Source organism: Triticum urartu, chromosome 5, assembly GCF_003073215.2.
Source record: "Triticum urartu cultivar G1812 chromosome 5, Tu2.1, whole genome shotgun sequence".
NCBI lineage: Eukaryota > Viridiplantae > Streptophyta > Magnoliopsida > Poales > Poaceae > Triticum > Triticum urartu.
In genome coordinates, this window is record NC_053026.1 from 608,762,587 (window position 1) to 608,783,368 (window position 20,782).

At 43.8% G+C, this 20,782-nt stretch overlaps 1 protein-coding gene across 1 annotated transcript; it reads left to right on the forward strand.

Annotated features, from left to right (window-relative positions):
- Positions 1-13,203: 13,203 nt before the first annotated feature.
- LOC125511190 lies at positions 13,204-17,024 on the forward strand. Its single transcript, XM_048676493.1, has 7 exons — positions 13,204-13,301; positions 13,395-13,481; positions 13,572-13,707; positions 15,408-15,618; positions 15,710-15,825; positions 15,907-16,577; positions 16,722-17,024. The coding sequence occupies exons 1-6, from the start codon at positions 13,213-13,215 to the stop codon at positions 16,060-16,062; spliced, it is 795 nt and encodes a 264-aa protein (XP_048532450.1). The 5' UTR covers positions 13,204-13,212; the 3' UTR covers positions 16,063-16,577; positions 16,722-17,024.
- Positions 17,025-20,782: the final 3,758 nt, after the last annotated feature.

Sequence of the window (20,782 nt, forward strand, 5' to 3'; positions counted from 1 at the left end):
GGCCGGCCAAGGAGGGAGGCGCAGGAGGAGTCCTACTCCTTCCGGGAGTAGGACTCCCCCCCAATCCTATTCCAAGTAGGATTCCCAAGGGGGGAAAGAGAGAGAGGGGGGCCGGCCACCTTCTCCTAGTCCTAATAGGACTAGGGGAGGGGGAAGTGGCGCAGCCACCTTGGGCTGCCCCTTTCTCCTTTCCACTAAGGCCCATGTAGGCCCATATGGCACCCGGGGGGTTCCGGTAACCTCCCGGTAACCCGGTAAAATCCCGATTTCACCCGGAACACTTCCGATGTCCAAACATAGGCTTCCAATATATCAATCTTTACGTCTCGACCATTTCGAGACTCCTCGTCATGTCCGTGATCACATCCGGGACTCCGAACAACCTTCGGTACATCAAAATGCATAAGCTCATAATGTAACTGTCATCGTAACCTTAAGCGTGCGGACCCTACGGGTTCGAGAAGAATGTAGACATGACCGAGACACGTCTCCGGTCAATAACCAATGGCGGGACCTGGATGCCCATATTGGCTCCTACATATTCTACGAAGATCTTTATCGGTCAGACCGCATAACAACATACGTTGTTCCCTTTGTCATCGGTATGTTACTTGCCCGAGATTCGATCGTCGGTATCCAATACCTAGTTCAATCTCGTTACCGGCAAGTCTCTTTACTCGTTCCGTAATACATCATCTCACAACTAACATATTAGTTGTAATGCTTGCAAGGCTTATGTGATGTGTATTACCGAGAGGGCCCAGAGATACCTCTCCGACAATCGGAGTGACAAATCCTAATCTCGAAATACGCCAACCCAACATCTACCTTTGGAGACACCTGTAATGCTCCTTTATAATCACCCAGTTACGTTGCGACGTTTGGTAGCACCCAAAGTGTTCCTCCGGCAAACGGGAGTTGCATAATCTCATAGTCATAGGAACATGTATAAGTCATGAAGAAAGCAATAGCAACATACTAAACGATCGGGTGCTAAGCTAATGGAATGGGTCATGTCAATTAGATCATTCAACTAATGATGTGACCTCGTTAATCAAATAACAACTCATTGTTCATGGTTAGGAAACATAACCATCTTTGATTAACGAGCTAGTCAAGTAGAGGCATACTAGTGACACTTTGTTTGTCTATGTATTCACACATGTATTATGTTTCCGGTTAATACAATTCTAGCATGAATAATAAACATTTATCATGATTATAAGGAAATAAATAATAACTTTATTATTGCCTCTAGGGCATATTTCCTTCAGTCTCCCACTTGCACTAGAGTCAATAATCTAGATTACACTGTAATGATTCTAACACCCATGGAGCTTTGGTGCTGATCATGTTTTGCTCGTGGAAGAGGCTTAGTCAACGGGTCTGCAACATTCAGATCCGTATGTATCTTGCAAATCTCTATGTCTCCCACCTGGACTAGATCCCGGATGGAGTTGAAGCGTCTCTTGATGTGTTTGGTCCTTTTGTGAAATCTGGATTCCTTTGCCAAGGCAATTGCACCAGTATTGTCACAAAAGATTTTCATTGGACCCGATGCATTAGGTATGGCACCTAGATCGGATATGAACTCCTTCATCCAGACTCCTTCGTTCGCTGCTTCCGAAGCAGCTATGTACTCCGCTTCACATGTAGATCCCGCTACGACGCTTTGTTTAGAACTGCACCAACTGACAGCTCCACCGTTTAATGTAAACACGTATCCGGTTTGCGATTTAGAATCGTCCGGATCAGTGTCAAAGCTTGCATCAACGTAACCTTTTACGGTGAGCTCTTTGTCACCTCCATATACGAGAAACATATCCTTAGTCCTTTTCAGGTATTTCAGGATGTTCTTGACCGCTGTCCAGTGATCCATTCCTGGATTACTTTGGTACCTCCCTGCTAAACTTATAGCAAGGCACACATCAGGTCTGGTACACAGCATTGCATACATGATAGATCCTATGGCTGATGCATAGGGAACATCTTTCATATTCTCTCTACCTTCTGCAGTGGTCGGGCATTGAGTCTTACTCAATTTCACACCTTGTAACACAGGCAAGAACCCTTTCTTTGCTTGATCCATTTTGAACTTCTTCAAAATTTTGTCAAGGTATGTGCTTTGTGAAAGTCCAATTAAGCGTCTTGATCTATCCCTATAGATTTTAATGCCTAATATGTAAGCAGCTTCACCGAGGTCTTTCATTGAAAAACTTTTATTCAAGTATCCCTTTATGCTATCCAGAAATTCTATATCATTTCCAATTAGCAATATGTCATCCACATATAATATCAGAAATGCTACAGAGCTCCCACTCACTTTCTTGTAAATACAGGCTTCTCCGAAAGTCTGTATAAAACCAAATGCTTTGATCACACTATCAAAACGTTTATTCCAACTCCGAGAGGCTTGCACCAGTCCATAAATGGATCGCTAGAGCTTGCACACTTTGTTAGCTCCCTTTGGATCGACAAAACCTTCCGGTTGCATCATATACAACTCTTCTTCCAGAAATCCATTCAGGAATGCAGTTTTGACATCCATCTGCCAAATTTCATAATCATAAAATGCGGCAATCGCTAACATGATTCGGACGGACTTAAGCATCGCTACGGGTGAGAAGGTCTCATCGTAGTCAATCCCTTGAACTTGTCGAAAACCTTTCGCGACAAGTCGAGCTTCGTAGACAGTAATATTACCATCAGCGTCAGTCTTCTTTTGAAGATCCATTTATTCTCAATTGCTTGCCGATCATCGGGCAAGTCAACCAAAGTCCATACTTTGTTCTCATACATGGATCCCATCTCAGATTTCATGGCTTCAAGCCACTTTGCGGAATCTGGGCTCACCATCGCTTCTTCATAGTTCGTAGGTTCATCATGATCTAATAGCATGACTTCCAGAACTGGATTACCGTACCACTCTGGTGCGGATCTTACTCTGGTTGATCTACGAGGTTCAGTAGTATCTTGTTCTGAAGTTTCATGATCATTATCATTAACTTCCTTACTTATTGGTGTAGGTGTCGCAGAAACAATTTTCTGTGATGTACTACTTTCCAACAAGGGAGCAGGTACAGTTACCTCGTCAAGTTCTACTTTCCTCCCACTCACTTCTTTCGAGAGAAACTCCTTCTCAAGAAAGTTTCCGAATTTAGCAACAAAAGTCTTGCCTTCGGATCTGTGATAGAAGGTGTATCCAATAGTTTCCTTTGGATGAAGACACATTTCTCCGATTTGGGTTCGAGCTTATCAGGTTGAAGCTTTTTCACATAAGCATCGCGGCCCCAAACTTTAAGAAACGACAACTTTGGTTTCTTGCCAAACCACAGTTCATAAGGCGTCGTCTCAACGGATTTTGATGGTGCCCTATTTAACGTGAATGCGGCCGTCTCTAGAGCATAACCCCAAAATGATAGCGGTAAATCAGTAAGAGACATCATAGATCGCACCATATCTAGTAAAGTACGATTACGACGTTCGGACACACCATTACGTTGTGGTGTTCAGGGTGGTGTGAGTTGCGAAACTATTCCACAGTTTTTCAAATGTACACCAAACTCGTAACTCAAATATTCTCCTCCACGATCAGATCGTAAAAACTTTATTTTCTTGTTACGATGATTTTCAACTTCACTCTGAAATTCTTTGAACCTTTCAAATGTTTCAGATTTATGTTTCATTAAGTAAATATACCCATATCTGCTTAAATCATCTGTGAAGGTGAGAAAATAACGATATCCGCCATGAGCCTCAATATTCATCGAACCACATACATCGGTATGTATGATTTCCAACAAATCTGTTGCTCTCTCCATAGTACCGGAGAACGGTGTTTTAGTCATCTTGCACATTAGGCACGGTTCGCAAGTACCAAGTGATTCATAATCAAGTGGTTCCAAAAGTCCATCAGTATGGAGTTTCTTCATGCGCTTTATACCGATATGACCTAAACGACAGTGCCACAAATAAGTTGCACTTTCATTATGAACTCTGCATCTTTTGGTTTCAACATTATGAATATGTGTATTGCTACTATCGAGATTCAATAAGAATAGACCACTCTTCAAGGGTGCATGACCATAAAAGATATTACTCATATAAATAGAACAACCATTATTCTCTGATTTAAATGAATAACCGTCTCGCATTAAACAAGATCCAGATATAATGTTCATGCTCAACGCTGGCATCAAATAACAATTATTTAGGTCTAATATTAATCCCGAAGGTAGATGTAGAGGTAGCGTGCCGACCGCGATCACATCGACTTTGGAACCGTTTCCCACGCGCATCGTCACCTCGTCCTTAGCCAATCTTCGCTTAATCCGTAGCCCCTGTTTCGAGTTGCAAATATTAGCAACAGAACCAGTATCAAATACCCAGGTGCTACTGCGAGCATTAGTAAGGTACACATCAATAACATGTATATCATATATACCTTTGTTCACTTTGCCATCCTTCTTATCCGCCAAATACTTGGGGCAGTTCCGCTTCCAGTGACCAGTCTGCTTGCAGTAGAAGCACTCAGTTTCAGGCTTAGGTCCAGACTTGGGTTTCTTCTCTTGAGCAGCAACTTGCTTGCTGTTCTTCTTGAAGTTCCCCTTCTTCTTTTCCTTGCCCTTTTTCTTGAAACTAGTGGTCTTGTTGACATCAACACTTGATGCTCTTTCTTGATTTTACCTCCGCAGCTTTTCAGCATTGCGAAGAGCTCGGGAATAGTCTTTCATCCCTTGCATATTATAGTTCATCACGAAGCTCTTGTAGCTTGGTGGCAGTGATTGAGAATTGTCAATGACGCAATCATCTGGAAGATTAACTCCCATTTGAATCAAGTGATTATTATACCCAGACATTTTGAGTATATGCTCACTGACAGAACTATTCTCCTCCATCTTGCAGCTATAGAACTTATTGGAGACTTCATATCTCTCATCCGGGCATTTGCTTGAAATATTACTTCAACTCCTGGAACATCTCATATGCTCCATGACGTTCAAAACGTCGTTGAAGTCCCGATTCTAAGCCGTAAAGCATGGCACACTGAACTATCGAGTAGTCATCAGCTTTGCTCTGCCAGACGTTCATAACATCTGGTGTTGCTCCAGCAGCAGGCCTGGCACCCAGCGGTGCTTTCAGGACGTAATTCTTCTGTGCAGCAATGAGGATAATCCTCAAGTTACGGACCCAGTCCGTGTAATTGCTACCATCATCTTTCAACTTTGCTTTCTCAAGGAACGCATTAAAATTCAACGGAACAACAGCACGAGCCATCTATCTACAATCAAACATAAAAGCAAGATACTATCAGGTACTAAGTTCATGATAAATTTAAGTTCAATTAATCATATTACTTAAGAACTCCCACTTAGATAGACATCCCTCTAATCTCTAAGTGATCACGTGATCCAAATCAACTAAACCATAACCGATCATCACGTGAGATGGAGTAGTTTTCAATGGTGAACATTATGTTGATCATATCTACTATATGATTCACGCTCGACCTTTCGGTCTCCGTGTTCCGAGGCCATATCTATATGCTAGGCTCGTCAAGTTTAACCTGAGTATTCCGCGTGTGCAACTGTTTTGCACCCGTTGTATTTGAACGTAGAGCCTATCACACCCGATCATCACGTGGTGTCTCAGCACGAAGAACTTTCGCAACGGTGCATACTCAGGGAGAACACTTTTGATAATTTAGTGAGAGATCATCTTATAATGCTACCGTCAATCAAAGCAAGATAAGATGCATAAAAGATAAACATCACATGCAATCAATATAAGTGATATGATATGGCCATCATCATCTTGTGCTTGTGATCTCCATCTCCGAAGCACCGTCATGATCACCATCGTCACCGGCGCGACACCTTGATCTCCATCGTAGCATCGTTGTCGTCTCGCCAATCTTATGCTTCCACGACTATCACTACCGTTTAGTAATAAAGTAAAGCATTACATCGCGATTGCATTGCATACAATAAAGCGACAACCATATGGCTCCTGCCAGTTGCCGATAACTCGGTTACAAAACATGATCATCTCATACAATAAAATTTAGCATCATGTTTGACCATATCACATCACAACATGCCCTGCAAAAACAAGTTAGACGTCCTCTACTTTGTTGTTGCATGTTTTACGTGGCTGCTACGGGCTTAAGTAAGAACCAATCTCACCTACGCATCAAAACCACAACGATAGTTTGTCAAATAGACTCCGTTTTAACCTTCGCAAGGACCGGGCGTAGCCACTCGGTTCAACTAAAGTTGGAGAGACAGTCGCCCGCAAGCCATCTATGTGCAAAGCACGTCGGGGAACCGGTCTCGCGTAAGCGTACGCGTAATGGTTGGTCCGGGTCGTCTCGTCCAACACCCGAACCAAAGTATGACATGCTGGTAGGCAGTATGACTTATATCGCCCACAACTCACTTGTGTTCTACTCGTGCATATAACATCAACATAAATAACCTAGGCTCGGATGCCACTGTTGGGTTTCGTAGTAAATTTCAAAAAATTTCCTACGCACACGCAAGATCATGTGATGCATAGCAACGAGGGGGAGAGTGTTGTCTACGTACCCAACGCAGACCGACTGCGGAAGCGATGACACGACGTAGAGGAAGTAGTCGTACGTCTTCACGATCCAACCGATCAAGCACCGAAACTACGGCACCTCCGAGTTCGAGCACACGTTCAGCTCGATGACGATCCCCGGACTCCGATCCAGCAAAGTGTCGGGGAAGAGTTCCGTCAGCACGACGGCGTGGTGACGATCTTGATGTACTACAGCAGCAGGGCTTCGCCTAAACTCCGCTACAGTATTATCGAAGGTATATGGTGGCAGGGGGCACCGCACACGGCTAAGGAATAGATCACGTGGATCAACTTGTGTGTCTAGAGGTGTCCCCTGCCTCCGTATATAAAGGAGTAGAGGGGGGAGGCTGGCCGGCCAAGGAGGAGGGCGCAGGAGAGTCCTACTCCCTCTGGGAGTAGGCCCTCCAATCCTATTCCAACTAGGATTCCCCAAAGGGGGAAAGAGGGAGAGGGGGGCCGGCCACCCAAGTAGGAGCCAGGGGGAGGGGGGCGCCGGCCAGGAGGAGGGCGCAGGAGGAGTCCTACTCCTTCCGGGAGTAGGACTCCCCCCCCCCAATCCTATTCCAAGTAGGATTCCCAAGGGGGGAAAGAGAGAGAGGGGGGCCGGCCACCTTCTCCTAGTCCTAATAGGACTAGGGGAGGGGGAAGTGGCGCAGCCACCTTGGGCTGCCCCTTTCTCCTTTCCACTAAGGCCCATGTAGGCCCATATGGCACCCGGGGGGTTCCGGTAACCTCCCGGTAACCCGGTAAAATCCCGATTTCACCCGGAACACTTCCGATGTCCAAACATAGGCTTCCAATATATCAATCTTTACGTCTCGACCATTTCGAGACTCCTCGTCATGTCCGTGATCACATCCGGGACTCCGAACAACCTTCGGTACATCAAAATGCATAAGCTCATAATGTAACTGTCATCGTAACCTTAAGCGTGCGGACCCTACGGGTTCGAGAAGAATGTAGACATGACCGAGACACGTCTCCGGTCAATAACCAATGGCGGGACCTGGATGCCCATATTGGCTCCTACATATTCTACGAAGATCTTTATCGGTCAGACCGCATAACAACATACGTTGTTCCCTTTGTCATCGGTATGTTACTTGCCCGAGATTCGATCGTCGGTATCCAATACCTAGTTCAATCTCGTTACCGGCAAGTCTCTTTACTCGTTCCGTAATACATCATCTCACAACTAACATATTAGTTGTAATGCTTGCAAGGCTTATGTGATGTGTATTACCGAGAGGGCCCAGAGATACCTCTCCGACAATCGGAGTGACAAATCCTAATCTTGAAATACGCCAACCCAACATCTACCTTTGGAGACACCTGTAATGCTCCTTTATAATCACCCAGTTACGTTGTGATGTTTGGTAGCACCCAAAGTGTTCCTCCGGCAAACGGGAGTTGCATAATCTCATAGTCATAGGAACATGTATAAGTCATGAAGAAAGCAATAGCAACATACTAAACGATCGTGTGCTAAGCTAATGGAATGGGTCATGTCAATCAGATCATTCAACTAATGATGTGACCTCATTAATCAAATAACAACTCATTGTTCATGGTTAGGAAACATAACCATCTTTGATTAACGAGCTAGTCAAGTAGAGGTATACTAGTGACACTTTGTTTGTCTATGTATTCACACATGTATTATGTTTCCGGTTAATACAATTCTAGCATGAATAATAAACATTTATCATGATTATAAGGAAATAAATAATAACTTTGTTATTGCCTCTAGGGCATATTTCCTTCAGCATGGACAATTGGTCATGTGTGAGGTTCCGTCCACGCTCGAGTCGCAGGCCAGCTCCAATCTGGTCCTCGCGACGCCAACGCATATCGCATTACCCATCATTGCTGCTGGAGATGGCGGTCATGTCACTGGGCCCTCTTACCACATGAGGGCTGGAGAACTGCTGGCTGCCTTGGGTGCTTTTGATGCTTTGGCTACGGATATGGTGTCTTCGTGGAGCTCCTTTGATGACGACAATGATGAAGATGATGAGGATGGCGTAGAGCTGGCCCCGCAAACGCCGCTGGCTTCCAAGTGCTCCAGCGGTGTGAGCGTTGAGCGTGAGGCAGCTACCTGCAAGGGTTGGCAGGAGGTGCAGCCGCGACATGGTCCACATCGTCTAGTGTCCCCAGCTCTGGCTTCGTCCCCTAGGCCCATCTCGGCGTGGCTCCATGGTTGATGTTGTAGGTGCCTTGTTACTGTACATCATGCGGCGAAGTGCAGGGATCCCTTTCGATGCTCGCGCTGCTTGGGGAGCGATCATCGGGCCTGTGAGTGTCGGAACGCTTGGCGTCCCCTCAGCTTGCTCGATAACCCTTCTGCTTCGTCATTGTCCCACCTCGACACCATCCATCATCTTCATCCACCTTCATGTCAGGCCCGGTTTGATGCCACACACGCTTCCCTCCAAGGAGATCCGACGTGACTCCTGGGCATCGGTTGTTTCTTCATCTGCTGGTTCTCTAGCCTCTGCTGAGGTGACGCTTCAGTTTGTCTTTGCTGCACAAGCCGAGCTGCAAGGCATGGCTTCCTTGCAGATGGTGAAGGCGATTCGGCCTCTGAGTGATGTGGTTGATTCAATGCACGATGGTTGTTGTGGGCTGGGAGCCTTCTAGAGCGTGCGGAGGTTGCTTTGGGCAGGCTATCTCCTATGACGGCTGAGGCGCCACTCCCTCCTATGTCGCCTCCTATACCAAAACCTGTTGTTGACTTCGAGGGCGACAAAAATGTGGATCTCTATGGCTGCTTCTCCCCTCGTGCTTCGGGATTCTTGCCCCGTGTTGGGTCTAGTTTGACGCCTCATGTGTTGCCGGACTTCGAGGGTGAGGCCACCGCCGAGGTTGTGTCCCAGATGCTGCAGTTCATGCCTGAGCTACAGGTGTTGTGTGGGGAACCTGTTTCGCCCTTGTCGATGGAGCAGTTCAGGTTGGACTCTCTCCAGACTTTGGAGGTGGACCTGGTGTCCTCACCCCCCATGGAGCCTTGTCAGGCATCAAACAACCTACCTCTCGGCATCATGGAGCGCAGAGTTTTAGATGTTGTCGCCATTCCCTCGTATGTGACCATCGGGCAGGTGATGCTTGCGAGTGGCATGACCATTGAGCCACTTGTGTTAGCACCTACCTCAAATTCAAATGCTCTCCTCACAAAGGAACTTTGTGACTTGCTAGCCAGTGTGGAGGTTGCTAGACCTGATTTGGGCAGGTCAATTGCTTGCCGCATAACGGGGGCGCCAATAAGGGACAAACAAAAGAAGGTAGGCAAAGCCAAGAGTGGCGCCAAAGACAAAACGTCTTTGGCTACTTGATCGGTTTGACGTTCTGGGTTAAGAGGTGCGTCGGGGTTTTTGGATGTTGTGTATTCAGCAAGTGTGATGGGCCACTCATGCTGTTGTGGGGTTTCATGCCGTGTGAGTAGTTTGTTCGTGCTTCATTTGTATTGGTTTTCGCTCGGTTTTTCGTTAATTAACTGGACAATTCTCTTAGTCGTAATTAATTGATGAGGCAAAACTTTTACCTCCGTTTCAAAAAAAGACAATAAGCAACCCAGGTATAACGTCAACACATCACTCATGCCCTCACACAACATTACGGTCTTAGCGGTGTTAACTTTATCTGTATTTTTCTTATAAAAAAATGCACCGCCATGTCAACTTTCATTTCAATGAATTAGCTACTCCCCCTGTCCTATAATATAAGATCATTTGTTACACTACACTAGTGTAGAAAACACTCTTATATTATGGGATGAAGGGAATACTTCGCAAACCTTTCTTTTTGGCATTTTCATGCACATGCATATTTTTTGTTTCCTACCTAATAGCCTAGACTAATCCTAATTATTAAAATATTGTTGTTGTTGTCGTTGTTGTTGTTGGCAACACGTTGCCTTCGTATCAAATTATTTGGGTGTCTTTATTAAACCTCGAGCATTATTTATTTCGTCATTCCTCCGGAAAGGTGAATAGTATCCTCTCCCCATTTGCCGGTTTCTCCGAGACTCACCGAACACATTGCACATAGCCGTGTGGCACCATTTAAACTTATTTTGTAAATAGAAATTAAATGTTCTCAATACAAGTTGTACGTTTGCATGTGGCCTAATTATATTATACCAAGGCCGCACATTGAATTCATGTGATTTGAAGTCCGTTTGCTACCCAAACATTTGAATATGGGAGGAGATAGTGGGCGGATAAATACTAAACAATTTTGCTAAATAAAATGTCATGGGCCTTTACTCCCCTCTTCTCTAAGCATAGCCATCTACACAGCCCAATCAGCCAACCTAAATCCTAGTCCAGTTAGCCCACCTAAATACTAGCCCAAATAGCCCCATTAACCCTTCCTATAAATAGTAGCCCTTTCCCTACCAAATACGGACTAAACTCTAACCCCTCCTCATTTTTCGCGCCCCTCCTAACCCTAGCTGCCACTTGGCATCTGCCCACCAGCCAATTCTCTTCCCGTGATCCGGCGGCTCCAGATCAAGATCTGATGGCCCCTGGCCGCGCAGTTCGATCGCTGCAGCCGGAGGCCAGCCGTCGGCGCTCCCGAAAGCCATCTATGCCCGTTCGCCTCACCCAAGCGTTCGTTCGCCTCTCCACCCGACCGAGTGGGAGCTCGCACCACCGCCAGCCCTTTTGGGGACACATTGCACGTCGCCGCCGGCGAGCAACTAGCATCGAGTGCCGCGGCCGCCGCCCCTCCCGGTAAACCCTCCTCCTCTTCCGGATTCCCTCCTATCCCTCACATTCTAATCCACGCGAGCTGCTGCCGTTCTACAGATCTCGCTAGTTTTATATAGAGATGTCAATATCCATACATTAGCTATATATAGAAGTATATATATATGTGGGTCTAGCTACAATATATAAAATGTGTACATGAGCTGATTTTAGTGTTTGGATTTTAGCAAATTTTGTCCGATTGTTTGGATGGCCAAGTTGTATGTCGTTATCGTAATAATTTATCAGGCGTTTTACCTCGAAGATGCTAGTGAATATTGGGGAGGGTTGGAGGTCGGCAATCAATCTAGTTAGATGGTGAAAGAGATGGGGTGGGGCAATTTCTTTTCTCGGGACCAGGACATGGGGGAGAAGAAGGGTGAAGGAGGGGCAGGTTGAGCGAAGGAAGAAGATTAAGCCTTTGCTTGCAAAAAAAGAAGGTTTAGAGGAGGTTCGGCGGTGGGAAATTATCTTTCCTTCGAGTCAGAGGCCCATGGGCTGACACGAGCACCTAACGGCTCGCAATCATCGTCGCATGGAGGGCGTCTTCTATGTCATATGTAGGGTGTTGTCATATCATCACGTGGAGGGTCTCTCTCAGTCGCGTGTTTCCTTCTCGATCATCTATGCCACACACCTCGTGTCGAGGGCAAGCATGGACACCCCTCAATAACGAACATTTTGCAGCCACACATGGCATTCTGGTCCCCTTCGCTACCCTATAGGGTCGAGAGCGAGCACACACACATTGCCTTGCATGAACCCAAATCCTTCCTCTCCAATGAGCCAGTGCTAGAGAACCATAGAAATAAATAACAAGGAGTTGGCATCGAGGAGGAGGTCGGGCATGAAGCGTAATAGTGGAAGCAAAAAATGGAATGCGAAAACACCGGCGGGCCTCCCAAGATTCAAAATACTCTCTATGGACGGCACATCCCCTTCTTCCACCACCTTTAAGTCACACAATGCTTGTGTTGTGTTGCACATTGGATGGCCAACATTCTACCACTCTGGAATAAGAGATCTTGTACACACATTTTTTGGTGCTTCGGGGGGAAAATATTTTTTTCCAGGACATTATATTGGGTAAATAAAGTTTGTACGATGGGTCTGGTGGTAAACTTTTAGAATGGTATACAACGAAAATAATATTAATGGAGATGAGACAAAGGCATATTTTGAGATTTTAGTCAGACCCAAGTAAAACAAGAAAAGGAAAAAGATGGTTTGACCCTTATTTATTAACCCCTTTCATCAATAATGATAGACATGCACATACATGGATGAACGAGGGAAGACAGTTCAATGTCACACAAAATGAATGATTTCTAAATAAGATTAGGGCAACTGGCTGGTGGCATCAGTTACTACTAGCATCTCCTACTTTTTTTAGAGGCACACGCGAGCCAATATTTATCTCTTCATTCCCATTCCTATTTTTTGTCAAAGATTTTAGGCTTCTCCCCCTTGCTCTACCAAACTTCTGGAGCTCTTCCATGGACATCATGGTCCCTTGCCCCCTTGAGTGGAATGGCGTCGGCGGCATGGAGAATGTCTCCCGTGATAGGGATGATGCCCATGGCGAGGAGAACAATTACACCTACAGCATGGAGAGGGTCACCACAAAGACTAGCAAGGGTTCCTACAGCATGGAGAGCAACGGCGTTTTGCTGCAGATCCAGAAGACCTGCCACCAGGTGAGTGAGTGACCACCTATTACCATTGGCACTCCCGCCTCTTTTGCACTGGCAACTCCTCGTGGATTTTGACCACCTATTACTATTGGCCCTCCCCCCTCTTTTACACTGGCAACTCCTCGTGGATTTAATACTTTTCCGTTCTGCAGTGCCGTCAGAAAATGGCAATCAACTTAATGGCAGCTTGCAAGAATATGAAGAAGTCTCGGTTGTGCTCACTCAAGTACTGTCGAAATTGCTTGCATAATAGGTATTACAAGAGTTTCTGCTATGTAATTTTTGTGTTTCCATGGGGCCGACCATATGATGTATTGTTCTTGTTTCTTATTGGTTTGTTTATTAGGTACGGCGAGAATTATATAAGAGTGGGGCTGCAAGATGCCTGGAGCTGTCCAAAATGCAGGGGAGAATGCAATTGCAGTGTATGCATGTGAGCGATGAGAAGCTAATACAATACATGAGAGATTATGGAAATTTGAATTTTAGGTAAATTTCATAGTTTTATGGTTTTTATTGGTAGGACCAACAATGGAGAGAAGCCGACCGGGAATTTAACCCGAGCTGCCAAGGCGTCGGGGTGCTCCTCCGTCCATGAGTTTCTAAACAAGGGGACGTACGTGGTGGCTGCACCACAGAATTTGGTAACCCCTCTCAAGGTGAATGGTTCCTCCTCTATATTAACTCTTAAGTCTATATTTAGTTCTTTCAATCATTTGACTTCGTATTTATAGTATAAGAATCCATCCCTCCTCCTCAAATATATACAAGACAGTAATAACATATCACATTTGCAATTAGTTGTCTGACAATTTGACCAGCTCCCTGGCATGTGGGTCCTCGTACAAATATATCTCTACCTAATAGTAAAGTGAGGAGTGCTTCTATCCGTCCGTCGTCACTTTTGCCAAAAAAAAATCCTGTACTCCTTCGAAATCAACCTGCGGTACATTGTTAAGTGAGAAAAAATGATTCACTTCTTTTTTTCAGAAAACCTTCTGATCTTTAGTTAATCAACCCATGGAAAAAATGATTCACTTTTTCTTGGAAACCCCCTGATCTTTTGGTTAATCAACCCATCATCCATCTATTATTTTTTACAGTTTTAAATAATTTTTTAAAATATCCATATATTTTAAGTCATAGCTCTAATTTAGACATATTATATATGGAAATTGATTAGAAAAATGTGTACAATATAAATATGATGTTATTTTACCCGTTAAATATTTAAAAATGTGATTCAAATGCTTTTAAAAATATTCATATCTTCTAAATCCTAACTCCAATTTTGACATCTTATATATGAAAATTGATTAGAAAAATGTGTAGAATTGAATATGATATTTTTTAACTGTTAAATATTTTTAAAAACTATTTAGGGGACAACCTTAATCAATAGTTCATGATTCGCTTTTCTTTCGTACTTGCTACATCCGGATTGGAAATCAACACCTCGGCAAATCAGTTTGGAGAAGAAAGAAACCATCTATAACCACTAATGCACGCCTCGGCAAAACTTCCTGGTGAAAATGTAGATCTCTCATTTTTTGGAGAGAAAGAAAGAAACCTTAGAATTGACCACATCCTAACGTGTTCTGATTGTGTGAGCACTGATCCCACCGTCGACAAAGGTGGGAAGGAGGATAAGCGGCATCATAGATGTGATGCACGTGGACCCGTTGAGGTCTTCAGTCATGATTATTGTACTAGGGACATGTGGTTTTTCCTGTTGCAACGCAGGGGCTCTTTTACTAGTGTGAAATAAATATGTGAATTCATAAGTGCATGCACCCATCCTAAAATTAACATTTCTTGCACATTTTAAAAAATAAAGACCATGTTTTTAGGTGAATGAAGCATATAATGTCCATGTAAAGTATTCTTGCATAGTCGAAATCTTCGACAATGTGTGGAAGTGTGTCCACCTTAACTCACCTAGTCCTATGTAAGTATGTTATTACCTCAGTTCCGATTTTTTTAACATGGTAAATAGTAATTTATTTCCTTTCATATGTAACTCTATCATGGTTCATTATGATATATTCATCAATTAATTCCAAACATAGTGCATAGCAACATCTTATTTGTTTTTTAGAGTGCATTTTTATCATATGCCACTTCGTTTTTGTGGTGGAGTGGATATACATGTATATTTATAGTCTAGGTAAGCCTTCAGCTATTGATTTCCTAGTTTCTTGCTTGCGCTTTTAGGGATAAATCTTCTCCTGATATTTTCTCCAGCATTCATCTTATTTATGAATTTGATAAAGCATAGACTTTTGGTAACAAATTAAGGTGTTGTTTTCATATTTTTTTTTGAAAAATAGTAACTTATTCCTTACTCTTGCCTTCTCAGAGTGCAGACGCTGCTAAATTTGGGGCTAGTGCAGGTGCATTAAATCTATTGGGCCATACCAAACATATTTTTAATCGCCTACCAGATTTAAATTTACCTCTTGGTCCCTCGGAGGTTGGTTTTCAAGCCTTACAGGCCCATATCAACGCTGATCTGAATGTGAAGAAAGAGCAAGATATTTTGAATATTGATCTCAACATGACAGTACAGAGTAATCATTTGGATATTTTACCAAAGTTGCAAAATGTTTATTTTACCTTTATTTGAAGAGCCTATCCTAATACAAGGTGTTGTTGTTGTAGATTTGTTTGTGAATTATGCACCCAATGCTGATGAAAGCGAGCTTGTAGATGAGAGTATTGAAATCGTAAATGAAGGAGAACGTAAAATCCAATCTCTTGCTTTGGCACCTATCCAGGTGGGAATCATTCACTCCCATTCTGTTAATTTCCAAATTGTTCATCCCTCCATACCACAAACTAAAGAGAAGATTATTCAGGAGAACAAGGTTCTGTCACTCAATGATCCGATTCAACCTGACAAGCTGGACACTCAGCCTAATATCACTAATGGTCCTTCAAAGAATGTTGTTGTGGGCACTAGGGAGGACTCTTCTAACCCCATGCTGGAGATGGTCCCCTTGGTTTCTGTATAAAAGGTAAACATTTGGTCAACCAATATATTTAATTTAATTTAGATTCTAACTCGGGTCATGCTTTCATAGACATTTATGTGGTTGGAAGTGAAGGAATCCTCATTTCCGAAGCTCGTTTTTCTCCTGGGGTTGATAGCTCTAAGGTGGTTCAGGTACCTTTAGATTGGGCTAATTTCATCTCCAATGCTTTTTTAACTCTAGAAATTTTTGACTAGGTCACGAAGTTCATGTCCTCTCAAATGTAGGGAATTATTCAACAAGGCCTTGAAAGTTAGTAGTTCCTATCTTTTTTTGTTCCTGACTCTCGTCAATCCTCACAGGCTCCCACACCCAAGATGCAGCTACCTAATGTGGAAAAAGATGATGTTGATATTACTTTTTCCACCCATCAAAACAAACCTACTATCCTTCTAACACCAGGAGAAACACCAGAGCAGATCTCCACCACAAGTGAAATGCGCGTGAAAGGAAAAAGGAAGAAGAGAGCTCCTCTTGTGGATCTTATTGCATCCGAGGTAAGAAGAAGTAGCAAAATTCAACATCTAATCAAAGAATTTAATAAGAAAACATGTGTGGATAAAAAATGTATGTCTTTTCACTTATACCAACATATGATTGCTATTAAAATCATCAATAATTGGAATACTTACTTTTGCAAGGTGAAACCAAAGGAAAAAAATGAGGACATTCTCAACAAGAAGCCTAATAGGAGGGTGGGTAAAGTAGCCACCATGAAGGGTGAACCACTGCTGCACAATGAACCTAAATCAGTAGAGCTTTAGTATTGTTGTAATAAATCTTAGTTTGTGCCATGATCTCTTCAATGATTGTCTCAAACTGTTTGGATGATGGATGTAATAGAATTAAGTATACCTTCCATAATTATTGATGGGTTTCACATGTTTGATAATCATTTGCATTGGAAAAACTATTTAAATGGATATAATTTGGAAAGTTTTGCATATCATTTGTCGGTCAGTTATTCTTGTATAGTTGCATAGTGGAACTCTTAGATAATCAGCGTAAGCATAGTATGTTCCCAGTTACGAATTTATTGAACATGGTAAATAGATATTTAGTACAGTGATATCGGGTATTGTGCTTTAGTCTGGTTCCCACGGCTTGGTGAAGACGTAGCCAAAACGCAGGGGTGGACTGAGAACCTCGGTCTGATACGATGGACCTGGGTACCCCATGGAGACTAACAATCCTTGACATGTACAGTTGTGCAAACTGTCTGGTCGGTACATGGTCTTCACTGAGATGAAGTGAGCTACTTTGGTTAGCCTATCCATGATGACCCATATGGACTCATGGTTCTGGCGGTCTTGGGTAACCCCATGATAAATTCCATGTTGATGTCGTCCCACTCCTCTGTGGAACTTGTAAGGTCTAAAGCATTTCGGTGGGGTTCTGATGTTCTGCCTTGATTCTATTGCATACATCGCAAGAGTATGCAATGTATTTTCTCACACCCTCCACCAAAATACCTCTCTCAAGTATCGGTTCATTTTGGTGCCCCTAGGGTGGATAGAGTATGCGGGCTCATGCGCTTCTTGGAGTATCTGTTATTTAAGCTCAGCTTGATCGGGTATGCTTATACGGTGCCAAACTATACGTGCCTTATTCATCAATTTGGAAGTGCTTGGACTTCCCCTGGCGAGGTTTCTCCTTGAATTCCTCCAAGCTAGGATGATTTTCTTGATCTTTATTGATCTCCTCATCCAAGGTAGGCTTGATTTCAAGGATTTTCAATTTTAACGGGCCGCAGATGATCATGTTGAGTTTAGCAAATTCATCTTGCAGAGTCAGGCTTGTATTGGATTACTCCTTTAACTATTCCTGCCATTCGACTGAGCGCATCGGCGACCACATTAGCTTTCCTTGAGTGATAGTCAATTCCAAGGCCATAGTCTTGATCAAATCAAGCCATATTTGTTGTGGGATGTTGAGGTTGGCTTGAGTGAAAATATAGTTGAGACTCTTGTTATCGGTATATATTTCACAACTTTGTTCGATGAGGTAATGCTGCAAAATTTTCAATGCGTGCACCACTGATGACCCACAAGTGTAGGGGATCTATCGTAGTCCTTTCGATAAGTAAGAGTGTCAAACCCAACGAGGAGCAGAAGGAAATGACAAGCAGTTTTCAGTAAGGTATCCTCTGCAAGCACTGAAATTATCGGTAACAGATAGTTTTGTGATAAGGTAATTTGTAACGGGCAACAAGTAATGAAAGTAAATAAGGTGCAGCAAGATGGCCCAATCCTTTTTGTAGAAAAGGACAAGCCTGGACAAACTCTTATATGAAGGAAAGCGCTCCCGAGGACACATGGGAATTATCATCAAGCTAGTTTTCATCACGTTCATATGATATGATTCACGTTCGTTACTTTGATAATTTGATATGTTGGGTGGACCGGTGCCTGGGTGCTGCCCTTCCTTGGACAAGCATCCCACTTATGATTAACCCCTATTGCAAGCATCCGCAACTACAAAAGAAGTATTAAGGTAAACCTAACCATAGCATGAAACATATGGATCCAAATCAGCCCCTTACGGAGCAATGCATAAACTAGGGTTTAAGCTTCTGTCACTCTAGCAACCCATCATCTACTTATTACTTCCCAATGCCTTCCTCTAGGCCCAAACAATGGTGAAGTATCATGTAGTCGACGTTCACATAACACCACTAGAGGAAAGACAACATACATCTCATTAAAATATCGAACGAATACCAAATTCACATGACTACTTATAGCAAGACTTCTCCCATGTCCTCAGGAACAAACGTAATTACTCACAAATCATATTCATGTTCATAATTAGAGAGGTATTAATATGCATAAAGGATCTGAACATATGATCTTCCACCAAATAAACCAACTAGCATCAACTACAAGGAGTAATCAACACTACTAACAACCCACATGTACCAATCTGAGGTTTTCAAACAAAGATTGGATACAAGAGATGAACTAGGGTTTGAGAGGAGATGGTGCTGGTGAAGATGTTGATGGAGATTGACTCCCTCCTGATGAGAGGATCGATGGTGATGACGATGGTGATGATTCCCCCCTCCCGGAGGGATGTTTACCTGGCAGAACAGCTCCGCCGGAGCCCTAGATTGGTTCCGCCAAGGTTCCGCCTCGTGGCGGCGGAGTTTCGTTCCGAAAGCTTGCTTATGATTTTTTTCCAGGGTGAAAGACTTCATATAGCAGAAGATGGGCACCGGAGGCCTGCCAGGGGGCCCACGAGGCAGGGGCGCACCCAGGGGGTAGGGCGCACCCCCACCCTCGTGGCCAGGGTGTGGGCCCCCTCTGGTGAAGGAAATATGCCCTAGAGGCAATAATAAAGTTATTATTTATTTCCTTATAATCATGATAAATGTTTATTATTCATGCTAGAATTGTATTAACCGGAAACATAATACATGTGTGAATACATAGACAAACAAAGTGTCACTAGTATGCCTCTACTTGACTAGCTCGTTAATCAAAGATGGTTATGTTTCCTAACCATGAACAATGAGTTGTTATTTGATTAACGAGGTCACATCATTAGTTGAATGATCTAATTGACATGACCCATTCCATTAGCTTAGCACCCGATCGTTTAGTATGTTGCTATTGCTTTCTTCATGACTTATACATGTTCCTATGACTATGAGATTATGCAACTCCCGTTTGCCGGAGGAACACTTTGGGTGCTACCAAACGTCGCAACGTAACTGGGTGATTATAAAGGAGCATTACAGGTGTCTCCAAAGGTAGATGTTGGGTTGGCGTATTTCGAGATTAGGATTTGTCACTCCGATTGTCGAAGAGGTATCTCTGGGCCCTCTCGGTAATACACATCACATAAGCCTTGCAAGCATTGCAACTAAATGAGTTAGTTGCGGGATGATGTATTACAGAACGAGTAAAGAGACTTGCCGGTAACGAGATTGAACTAGGTATTGGAATACCGACGATCGAATCTCGGGCAAGTAACATACCGATGACAAAGGGAACAACGTATGTTGTTATGCGGTCTGACCGATAAAGATCTTCGTAGAATATGTAGGAGCCAATATGGGCATCCAGGTCCTGCTATTGGTTATTGACCGAAGACGTGTCTCGGTCATGTCTACATTGTTCTCGAACCCGTAGGATCCGCACGCTTAAGGTTACGATGACAGTTACATTATGAGTTTATGCATTTTGATGTACCGAAGGTTGTTCGGAGTCCCGGATGTGATCACGGACATGACGAGGAGTCTCGAAATGGTCGAGACGTAAAGATTGATATATTGGAAGCCTATGTTTGGACATCGGAAGTGTTCTGGGTGAAATCGGGATTTTACCGGGTTACCGGGAGGTTACCGGAACCCCCCGGGAGCCATATGGGCCTACATGGGCCTTAGTGGAAAGGAGAAAGGGGCAGCCCAAGGTGGCTGCGCTACTTCCCCCTCCCCTAGTCCTATTAGGACTAGGAGAAGGTGGCCGGCCCCCCTCTCTCTCTTCCCCCCTTGGGAATCCTACTTGGAATAGGATTGGGGGGGAGTCCTACTCCCGGAAGGAGTAGGACTCCTCCTGCGCCTCCCTCCTTGGCCGGCCAGCCTCCCCCCTCTACTCCTTTATATACGGAGGCAGGGGACACCTCTAGACACACAAGTTGATCCACGTGATCTATTCCTTAGCCGTGTGCGGTGCCCCCTGCCACCATATACCTCGATAAT